The sequence below is a fragment of the Zootoca vivipara genome, chromosome 10 (assembly GCF_963506605.1).
Source record: "Zootoca vivipara chromosome 10, rZooViv1.1, whole genome shotgun sequence".
In the NCBI taxonomy this organism is placed as follows: domain Eukaryota; kingdom Metazoa; phylum Chordata; class Lepidosauria; order Squamata; family Lacertidae; genus Zootoca; species Zootoca vivipara.
In genome coordinates, this window is record NC_083285.1 from 55,842,011 (window position 1) to 55,854,209 (window position 12,199).

At 38.1% G+C, this 12,199-nt stretch overlaps 1 protein-coding gene across 15 annotated transcripts in view; it reads left to right on the forward strand.

The window, feature by feature from the left end:
- Positions 1-12,199, forward strand: part of CACNA1C (calcium voltage-gated channel subunit alpha1 C) — a 550,248-nt gene that overhangs the window by 314,617 nt on the left and 223,432 nt on the right. For all 15 annotated transcript variants that reach the window (XM_060279995.1, XM_035127322.2, XM_035127323.2 and 12 more), the window contains exon 5: positions 3,350-3,489. In XM_060279995.1, coding sequence (XP_060135978.1) covers positions 3,350-3,489 — 140 coding nt within the window. The remainder of the gene's footprint in view (positions 1-3,349; positions 3,490-12,199) is intronic.

Genomic DNA, 12,199 nt, shown 5'->3' on the forward strand with positions numbered 1-12,199 from the left:
AAATAAGGTGTGTGTGTGTGTGTGTGTGTGTGTGATCTATATTTATTTATCTATGTAATCTAATTATATCTGATAAATGCAACCTGACTCTTTTACCCTCAGCCCCATCAATGGCCAGCCCTTTCCACTGGCCTGCCTAGCCCCAGCTGCCTTTCCTCTCTCAGACTCGATCACTTTGCATAGTATGGGATGTTGAGAGAATTATACCCTCCCATTGTTCTATTATTTGTTTAGTAATCACCTTAGTTTCTTCTCATTGATTAATCTTCACTTTTATTCCCTTTCCCTAATATGAAGATTATAACTGAGAGCAGAGACTTATTTCAGATTTTTGCACAGCACCTAGGAATTTCAGGCATAAAAGAATGTATTTTGGGCAGCAGCTCCCCAGTTTTAGAAAGACCTCATAAGCGAGGCTATTTCACATGTCCATTGATTTATTTTCAGCTTCGGGCAATGACCTTGTTTATTTTCCCAGGCCTTTTAAAAGAATTCTATTAACATTTCACTGTGATTTTAGGATGTTGTTTTAGCTCTGTGAAGAGAATTTTGTGACTCTGTATTACATTTTATCCTTGTGGCTGAAATTGTGTTTCCCTCTGGTTTGTTATTGTTTTGTTTTACAGAATCTGGGGGCTGCTATTTGATTGGTTTTATTGGATTGGGGATTTAGGGCTTTGACAACCGTGTCACTCAGCTGATGGTATGGCTTCCATCATTGAAACGAGGAGGGAAGACTTTATCCACGATTTCCACTACCTCAATAGCCCTCTAAATCTTCTCTAGGGGGTCTCCCAACCCCCTGAAGCAGATTTGAGGTGAGTGGGAGTGGGGCAGGGAGAGAGAGAAGAATCACTGAAAATTGTTGCTCTCCTGTTCCACTTTACCATCAGCTGAGTGGCTCTATAGAATACAACCTTTACTGGTAATTTTTTGTAATAGTTCATTGCCTAGGTAACGTGTAGGCATAAGAGGAACTCAGTTTCACTTTCTTTGTTTCTCATTTTTCCAGTCTTAAGTTCTCTACATTTCCATATATATTTAGCATTTTTTTAAAAAAAGTCTTCATGAAAATATGCCTGCATTTAAATACGAATTTCAGACAAATATACACATTTTTGAAAAGCTGTTTCCTGTTATATAATGGATTTGTTTAGTCTGTTTTCACTAATAAATACATTTTTATGCACACTTTACCTCAGTGTATATGCCTCAGTATATGTTATATGTATTGGCTGAAGAACTGCATTGTATAATTTGGAGAATGCAAATTTCGAAGGATGGCTGTGTTTCAGTTCACATGTTGTTTTGGAAAGTGCAAATTGGTTAGATTCGCTTTTAAATGCAAACTGAATTGAATTTCTCCCCTATCACAAGTTATGGGATGACTGATCATTGGGGGGGGGGGGAGAGGAAAAGCCACTGGAAATATACCAAGGAGATATTGTGAGTGACATCCCATATTTAGCTCATTTGTTTTCCATGTGTGGAGGAGAATGAATTCCTTTCAAAATACAACAATGGAAGATGGATCATCTTAAGGAAAATGGAAAGCAGCATGTCTTCACAACGAGAGACGATTGAGATGTATGACTGAAAATGAGGCTGCTGCTCTTTTTTCATGAGATGCCTAGTGAGGCAACAGTCCCCATGATTTTTACTGCAGGAATTTTTGAAAGAATGCTGTGCAAAGTGTAAGATGGGCACACTTGCATGGCTGGGAACAAGCTTTCTATAGCATTTCCACATGATGCAGAGACTGCACAGAGCAGATGAGAAGGGATGTCTCCCACCATAATTGCATATAGCAAAGATCCTCCATTTGACAGTCCACATTACATGTTAACATGTGCTTAATAGCTAATACCACCCTGGGTTTGGCAACTTTCCTTCTATGAATTTGCAGGCAAGATTCTGGTTTTGGAGAGATTTTAGTAAAGCTGTAAAACACTATCAGAGAAACCTTTTCCAGTGAACTCTCCTTCACAGGCTCCCAGGGGACTGGGACGACTGCAGACACGTCACTCATCATCTGGTGAGAGGATTATGTTTAGCAGAAAAGCAGAAATATTTGAATAGGAAACAACATGTTCCTAATGCTTGTTCACTGGACTGTAAGAAATATGCAGAGCCAAATTTGGCATCTGCTGCCTTTATGAGCACCATCTAATTACAAAACAAAAACAAAAAAACAAAATTCTTGTGCAAGATCATTCTAATAAATCATGAAGGAGATTTATAACTTTAAAGGTGCTTTGAAAGCTTTATGCCTTTTCTCCTTACAACAACCCTGTGGTGTATTCGTTTATTATTTCCCTTTTAGATATTAGATAATTGTAAATACATTTACTTGGCAGCAAATCCACTGAGTTAAGTGGGACTTGTTTGTTTGCAATTGAGATTAATCTAAGGGTGAGCAAATTACTATTAAACTCTTTAGTAAACTGAGCAAGGAACTGAACCTATTCTTTGAAGGTATTTTATACATTTTACTCCCTGGTTTTGAGAGCCTGTAGTGTCTAAGCATATGTGCCCATCTACTATCTGTGTGTATTCAAGTCTTCCTTCTCATACACTATTACAGCCCAATGTAGTTACATTAATTGATATGTTAGTAACATCAGAGAGACACTATTAGTCTTTGTTCTGAAGGTGGCTGTGAACCCCTGCAACCCTTAAGCCACTTCGGAGCCCAAGCAGCAGTTGTGGGTTGCTATTATCTAATTTCTTATCTGATTTATGCCTAATTATATTTAAGTACAGTATTTACATTTACTCAAATGTAATGCACACATTTTTTGGCCAAATTACATCATGAAAATTAGTGTGTGCATTAGATTTGATAGTGCATTACATTCGAGTAAATACAGTATTTAATGTTTAACTTTGAACACTATTCCACTAAATGCTCTGGATTGAGAGACTTTTTGCTAATGCATATTACATTCACCAGCAAATCCTTTTTTGGTTTCAAGGTTTTGAAAATTGAGGTGCACATTAGATTTGATGGCACATTACATTTGAGTAAATATGGTATTGAGTAAACATGGTATTACATAAAAACAATAGTAACACAAAATACAGCATACATAATACTTCAGTTAAGTATTCAGCTATTCCAGATTATATCTATCTATAAACTGAAATGTGAAAAAGGTGAAAAGTAAAGAGCAAATGGTTGCATTTATGTGCATTTTATAGGCAGATTCATCCCCCCCTTCATTTTTCTCTTGTGTTCTTTGCAATATATGCAATATATTTAAAAGCTGCAGTAATTTTTCTTCCTTTTATTTTTATCCATGCTGTCTACTAATCATTTGTTTCCCCTTTCCATTTCCTTCCACCCAAGGCTTTTTAGTGCAATTTTAGAACAAGCAACCAAAGCAGATGGGGTAAATTCAATAGGAGGCAAAGGTGCCGGATTTGACGTCAAAGCACTTCGGGCTTTCCGAGTATTGCGTCCCTTACGGCTGGTATCTGGAGTTCCTAGTAAGTAACTAAATCAACTTCTCTCTCTCTCTCTCTCTCTCTCTCATTTGTTGTTGGTTTTTTTCAATAAAAGATGTAAATATTGTGAGATGCTGTGTTGCTGAAAGAGATGTGTACTAAGATTGTTCAAGCACTTAACATGATAGAGGATTTCAAGGTGGAAGATAAAAGAAGGAGCAAGGAATATACAGTGGATGCTCAGGTTGCGAACATGATCTGTGCGGGAGTTACGTTCGCAACCTGCAGCATTTGCAACCCACAGTGTTCGCAACCTGCGTCTGTCCACGCGAGAGTCGCAATTCGGCACTTCTGCGCATGCGCAAAGCACGATTTAGTGTTTCTGTGCATGCGTGCATGCCAAAACCTGTTCCGGTACTTCCACGTTCGGCGCAGAGTGCAATCTGAAAAGACGCAACCTGAAGCAGCTGTAACCTGAGGTATGACTGTACTGCACATGGTTCTGGTTACCCTTAACACTTATAAAGAATAGAATCCAGTGTGAGATAACAGAGAGGGAAAGATACAGGCAGGTTTTATGAGAGAAGAGTTGCTGCACAGGCCATATGTGACTGAGCTATTGCTAAATAATGTGAGGTAATAGATCAGTTTAAAACAACAAGAAATGAATACATAATCAATGTAATGAAACTAGTATGAAGTAAATCAATCTAAGAACCGGATTGCTGACTCTGAAATAGATGTCTGTTAATAATCTCACATATGGCTGGCTTGATGAAGAAGGTCTCACACTGACTAAATGCCTGTTCTCTTGAATGGCAATTGTATTCCCCTGCGTTTCCCAGAAGGCTAGGATTCTGATCAAATCTGGACAATCTTTTGTAATGAAGTAATATGATAGAGATATCATTTCCTGTGGTGTGCACACTTTGTTTTTTTGTCCTAGTGCCATGTCGTGCCAAACAATGGATGGGGGGGGGGGGGAACACTGCAATAACTCCATAAACCTGTGATCAGAGCTGTGTACTCATTGTGAGAAACAATGCCTCCATCTGGGATGGTATCAGTATCCAGCAGGGTGCACTAATGCTGGTTCCCATGGATGCAGGTTTATCTGATGACAGCAGCTGGGTCTGGGAATCCACCTGCATCTTTAAATTTTACACAATTCTCTGACATGATGTTAAATGTACATGTGTCTCCCCCCCCCAACACACTGGGACGCCTGGGACTGGCATGAGGAATTACTATGTAGTGTAGCCAGTTCATGTCATTGTTATGTGCAAACAGCATGTCTGATGTGCTTTGTAGGTAAGAGGATTCACCTATATGAGAGTATGAATTCATTTTTTGAAGGTGACACTATGATGGACTTCCCGTCATAATTTTGATATTTGAGGAATGCCAAGAAAAACATTTATTCAGCCTTCTGCAGACGTATCTTTTTAATCAGCTAGCATTATCACATCTCATGTGCACATGGGTGATTATTAAAACTGCAAGTTTTTATATCATTTTAAGATTAGCAACTAAATAAGTTAGAATGTGGGCCTCATTGGAATGCTTCTGCAGGGGAAAAATTATTAAGATCGCTAGAGCCTTCCATGCTGCAGCAGGCAAAAAATTTGGTAAGTTCGATGAGGCATGAATGGGCGAAGAGCAAGTCTATCATTTGATAAAGGAACTTCTTTATACCTTAAAGAATTTCTAGGGTACAGGAACATTTGTTCCTCCTGGATCTGGTAAGTTACAGCTTAACAGAAGGGCTATATTGAGTTCATTATTAAGCTAACATATACACAGCTCCATTTTTTGATGAAACTCCTGAACAATTTACAACATATTTCAACATGTGGGATTCCAGTGTGCTTTTCTACCATCCATATGAGGTTGAGAATTGTTCCAGAAGTAAACCTCCATTTACAGAGTAACTTGATGGGCATCACTCTAGCCCATAACATTTTGCTACCTAAAGTGGAATCCTCCTACTCCCCATAGGATTTTTTTCAATGAAGCACATATGCTCGAGCTGAATGGGCACAAGAGACAGGGCCTTTTGATTATGACAATTAAATTATGGGGCATCATCCCAAATGTGGCCTACTTAAACATATAGTGCTTGCATTTTCTCACATAGCAAAGATATTACAGTTTCAGTATGCATTTTGCTGTGTGCAAACTGCAGTAGTTCTCATTTTATCATGAGATACCTTGAGGGCTCCAGGATGGGAAAAGTGGATAGAAATTATTAAAATAATGTAGACCACCCTTCAACAAGAGTTTTTGGGGTGAGGGGCACCATGTGACAATAGAATATAAAATAAAACAATATTCAGTAACACCATAAAAATGCATTATCGTAATATAAGTTTATATAAATGAATAAACTGAAGTAGGCAATTACTATGGAGAGGCAAAGTCTAAGAGACTGTTTCATTGCAGCACAGATATCTAGGACTGCAGTCTATCTTAAATTAGGTAGCTTATATACGGTATTATTGTACTGTAAACCACTCTGTGTTCCTTGGATGGAGGGTGGTATAGAAATGATGATGATGTATGTGGTATGCAAGATTTTAGATGGTTTGGGGTTTATATGCTGCTGATTGTAAAGTGAAACAAACAATCAAAAATATCTGATTGTTTCTAGTATGTACATGGGCAATATAATAAATATTATCATTTACTGACTGCAAGCCTTAATTGGTAGATTTATTTATCAATTTAAAATTTAGTTGATTTACTTGGTAAGGGTGAAGTTTAATTGAGAGCTCTGAGTGGATTTTTCTTTGGTGCTGGTGTGTTACTCTTAAGAGGAAATGAAAAAGGGGACATTAAAAGGGCATTTCCTTTTAAGAATGAAAGAACTCACAGACTCATAGAATTATAGAATTGTAGAGTTGGAAGGGACCCACGGGTCATCTAGTCTAACCCCCTGCAATGCAGGAATCTCAGCTAAAGCATCCATGACAGATGGGCATCCAATCTCTGCTTTAAAACCTCCAAGGAAGGAGAGTCCACAACCTCCAGAGGGAAACCATTCCATTGTTGAACAGCTCTTACTATCAGAAAGTTTTTCCATATGTTTAGTCGGAATTTCCTTTCTTGTAACTTGAAGCTATCAGTTCGAATTCTACCCTCCAGAGCAGAGAAAAAACAAGCTTGTTCCCTTTTCATGTGGTAGCCCTTGCGATAGGTGAAGATGGCTGTCATATCTCCTCTCAGTCTCCTCTTTTCCCGGCTAAACAGCTCCTTCAACCATTCCTCATAAGGCTTGGTTTCCATACCCTTGATCATCTTGGTTAATCTCCTCTGCACATGTTCTAGCTTGTCAATATCCTTCACAGTGTGACACCCAAAACTAGACACAGTATTCAAAGTGTGGTCTGACCAAGGCAGAATAGAGCAGACTATTATTTCCCTTGATCTGGACATTATACTTTTGTTGATGCAGACATTAGCATTTTTAGCTGCTGCAATACACTGTTGACTCATGTTAAGTTTGCGGTCCACCCAGACCCCTAGATCCACATCTTGTAGTTGCATATCTTATTCTTCCTGCCTAAGTGCAGAAGCTTACATTTGTCTCTACTGAAATTCATTTTGTTAGCTTGGGCCGAGTTCTCCAATCTGTTAAGGTCATTTTGAATTCTAATTCTGTCTTCTGCAGTATTAGCTACCCCTCCCATTTTGGTGTCATCTGAAAATTTGATGAACATCACCTCAATTCCTTCATCCAAGACTTAGAACTATTCTGGTGTAGTGGTTAAAGTATAGAACCAAGACTGAGGAAACAGGTTATCCTGGTGACCCTTTGATCTCCTTCACAGCTGACCCATGGTTTAAACTTTAAAACTGTGGATTGGCTAAGCAAAGTTCCAGGTTTGTGTCTTTCCCACTCCCCTTCCTCCTCTCATGGTTTAAAGCTGATGTGTTATGTTACTTAGCAAAGTTCATTTTGAATGGGGATCCCTAGCTTGAATCTAACACTAAACTGGGATTATTTAAAAGTGAAACTAGTCAAGGGGGAAGAGCATGCAAGCTTGCTCAGCTTATTCAGGTTTATATGCGTAGCACTAAACCATGGTTGCATGCAGACATGGCAACTGTCTTTTGGCCCAACATACCTCATGCAGTTGTTCTGAGTATAAAATAGGGAGAGTAGAACCATGTATTGTTCACCAGCTTGAGATTTTGGAGAAAGAGCAGAAAAGAAGTACATAAATAATAACATGAATAAATATTTATAAACTGCATTTCAGCCCTAACAAGGCCCCCAAGGCAGTATTAAAAAGATGACATTAAAAACTAAAAACTGTGTGAGATGGAAATGTCTTTGCAGCTCTCCTGAAAGTGAATAGAGATACGGTAATTCCAGTCTAACCTTCCTTGATATAGGGAAAGATGCTCCTGTAGTTTCCTCTTCTTCCACAGCAAATTTTGAAATCTCTTTCCACCCACACAACAGTTGATTAATGTGTGCAGAATAAACTCACAATAAACATAAACAACTTATATAAGTGCATCACAGGAAGCCTACATCAATGTGTAATGAGTGTAGAATGAAGGTGGCTTTTCAGCTATTACAAAAAAATAGCCCAGGAAAGCCACAAAATCACATTCCTTGCTGAAATTTGTTATATTTGGGGATATCTCTTTTTAAAACAATTTTTATTGAAAGTTTTCAACATAAAATAAAAGCCATTAATAGCAATTGCAGAGATTTATAGCACAATTCTGGGCTTGTTTACTCAAAAGAAACAAGTTCATTGTGGCTTAAAGGTAGAGGTAAAGGGACCCCTGACCATTAGGTCCAGTTGCGGATGACTCTGGGGTTGCAGCGCTCATCTGTGTACAGCTTCTGGGTCATGTGGGCGGTACCTATTTATCTTTCGTGCTTTCGAACGGCTAGGTTGGCAGGACCTGGGACCGAGCAATGGGAGCTCACCCCGTCACGGGGATTCGAACCGCAGACCTTTTGATCGGCAAGCCCTAGGCTCTGTGGTTTAACCCACAGTGCCACCCGTGTCCCATTGTGGCTTACTTTCTAATATTTCCATTTATGATTACAGCCTTAACCATGTACTTTAAAGCTGCAATCCTATACAAATTACGTACCTGGAAGTAAAGCCTAGTGAACATAAAGGGACTTGCTTCAGAGATAAAAATTCCATAGAATTGCACTGTACTTCTTCTGAGGTTTTTCACTTATTGTTGCTGCAAAATGCTTTGCAGTGTTCTTGATAAGAAGATATCTTATGAGAAGAGCTAGGAATTAGGTAACTGGGAGAAAATTGTTTTGAGCTAGGTTGTTTTTCCATTTGTTGCAAGTTGTCAGTGTGGGTGGTATAGACATGCTAGGTGGCAAACTGGATTTTACTATATTTTGTTTCTTGATCATATACTCTTCCATGAATTCACGTTCTGTGGCTTTGTTGTGAGGTTTCCTTGCCTATAAAATATATTTTGCAATTTAGCCAGCACTAATTATATAATTCTATGTGAACGGGACCAAAACACGACAGCAGCTGGTGCAGTCCTTTTGGTACTGGGCCCATAGTTTATACTCCGAAGAGTCGCTTATGAAGATTTATTTCTGTATTTTGTTAAAACATGTCCATAAATTGTGCAATCTTTTCTCAGAAAATAATATACTGATCCCAGGATGCACTTTTACACTTGCAAGATCATTTCATGCAGAATTAGGCTTTAAGCATAGAGGATGCCTAAGCTTAGAGTCCGCCTTAGCATAGGTGCTAAGCCATAGACTAGAGCCTACGCTTGGACCTTAGTAAGGTACTAGAGGAGAAAGTAGTTTACTAGGCTATATCTTAGCCTTTGGCTATATGGCTATTAGTGAAAGCACCAGAAATTAAGAGACAAACTAGATACAAAGTGAAATATATAAATATAACTTGTTTTTCACTCTCTTTTGCACCATGGTTGCAGAGGGCGAGAATTAGAACTGCCACATATAGCCTCAGGAGGACAACTTCCTTTGCTTGCGCCGATACTATCAATTTTCTATTAAGTGCAGGAGAAAAATATAAAAATAAATTATGGTTTATTTTTACAGGAACAAGCCTAGGTCAACCTGGGCTTGCATACTTCTCCTTCCCCTCTGTGGTATGGCCACAATAAGATCATAAGTTTTCTCCTCAGTTTTTAACTATCCACAAATCTATGCAGTGCTTTTTTTCTTTTAAAATGTTTAGGGGTACTTTCATTTTGACTCAAGAAAATCATCATTTTATAGTTCAAATCAGGTAAATAAATACAGTGAATGGACAAATGTACAAAGATTCACAAAATGTTTAGGGGTATGTGTACCCCTGCGTACCCCCAGGAAAAAAGCACTGGTATTATGTCTGAACTTGGTATTATGTCTGAACTTAAAAGAATTCCCCTAGATAACACATCTTTGGTTTTGTAGTATAGGTAAAAGTATAAAGTATGAAAACCCAGAAAATGGTCTGAAAGGTAACTGATGCAAAAGGGAGAACCGATAGAAAAGTGAGTAACACAGGTATATCTATGTTCCTGAAACACTAAATCAATATCTAATCTAAATTATGAGGTCAATATTAAAAATAGAGCAAATACCAGGGCATTGTGCTATACGTAGGTAGAATATTCTTGCTGACCTATATTTTTACTAAAGGCATCAGTACAGGATAGTATTCCTTGATCTTGTACCCTCAAGTAGGTAATTATGTCTCAAAGGTCTTAAGACTGTGCACTGAAAAAAGCAATAGAACTAATGGTTTTAAAACAGTGGCCAGGGTTTTCAGAAACAAATATCTCCCATATCTGATAAGAGTTTACACATGCAGTAATCATTTATTTATTGATAGTATACTATATGAGATGCTTCCACACCACCAAAGCAGATGCACATGCAAGTGGGGGTGGTCACTGTTAGTAACATTCTGTAGGGTGCTTTTCATTGGTGTGATATTACTATACTTGTTTCTTGAGTTTCTGTTTATGTAGGGAATTCACCATGAATATGAAAATCTGGATTTAGCAAGCATACATCTAAGTGCTTTCCAGTTCTCTAAATCAGCCTTCCCCAAACTGGAATTCTCCAGGTGCTGTTAGACAACAACTCTCATCTTCACTGACCATTGTCCTTGTTAGCTAAAACTGATGGGATTCGTAGACCAAGAACATCTGGGAAGAAGTGGGTGGGAAAGGCTGCTCTAGAACATCTCTGAAAAACAGAGGCCAATTAAAAATTCACTGTGTTACAGGGGAAGTGAAGAAATCTTTTGTGAAATCTTTTCAGGACCCAAGTGTCCTGTGAGGAGGAAGAGGAGCCAGCAGCAGGACAAACAATAATTGCTATATATAAAAGATTCCAGAGTACAAATGTGGGAATAAAACCATTCAGATATCATATGAATGCACTGTAAAAGAAAACATAAAAATTAATCAAAAAAATTAAAGGCAGACAACTACTTACAAGAAAGTTATTTATTGAAACCCACTGAGGCCTGTTTTTGAACTGTGGGTGAGGAGGAGAGTCATCTGGAGGAAATTATAACTCAGATGCATCCCAGTAGGAAAATGTATTACTGAGCTTAAAGATAAGGCCTATTAAGACCTCTTGGGTTCTTAGCCTAGCTATCATCACCACTAATACACACAGAGAGAGCACTTTCCACAGGTAGAGGGAAGAAGTAGAGGCTGGAAAAGAAGACTGGAAGGCAAGTTCTCAAAGTAATAATTTTCCCAATGTTTCTTGGAAGAATCTTGCAAAGGCTGACTGTCTTTAGCATTTATATCCTGGCTGTTTGACATGTACATCCTTTTCAGCATTTACACCCTAATACAAAACATAAAGAACAGAAAGGTGTGATCACAAAGGTAAAAGATGTGTCCCTATATCAAAGAAATGACTGGTGGATGGTACTGTTGCATTCACACACAAACAACTTTCTGAATTTCTGTCATAATATGTCAAGCAGCTTCTTCTGAGGCACCTGCAGAGCATGAACCCACAGAGAAGTCCCTGTGGGACCAAGAGTTTTGGCTTTCCTTCTTTGTGTTTAGTCTGTAGATAGAAGGGTCACAAAATGCTGATGCTTCCACAGAATAAATATTGTATACATGTTATCAGTGTAAATAAGTACTGTAGCTTATGAGCCCTGTGAAGGAAGTTAACACATTTTGCTTACTGAAACATTTATGGAGACCATTTCAGCCAGCAGCAGGCAGTCGCAACTATTTTCATTCTTTCTTTTAAGGTGAATTGATATGCTTTTAAAATAAACGTAGAAAATTGTTTAAGATTCTAAATTATTAACAGTAGAAAATAGTTAGCTAGACTATTGTAAACAATGCTTCTTGAGGGCTTTGTTTTCTCTGTTTCTATTCACATGTCTATCTTGAATAATCTTGGACTTGGTAATACAACATTCATGTATAAAATATGGTGGTTTATGGATTTTCAAGTCTGATTCTTAGTTGTGTTATCTATACCAAGGGTGTTATTACTTGAAATGATTATTTTCATTTTTCTGCTGATTGTTTTGCTCTCTTGATTTGTTCTTTCATGTAGTGTTGTAGTTTTAGTATGTATTATCATTAATTCCAGAATGTTAGTCAGTTGCAGCAAAAACAACAGTCTTCTGACACCTTAAAGACTAGCATATTTGTTTTGGCATGATGTTTTGTGGAGTCTATCAGATACATGCAATGTTATCCCCAGTTGGTCATCTATGCATGGTCGTAGAGATAAAAACTCTAA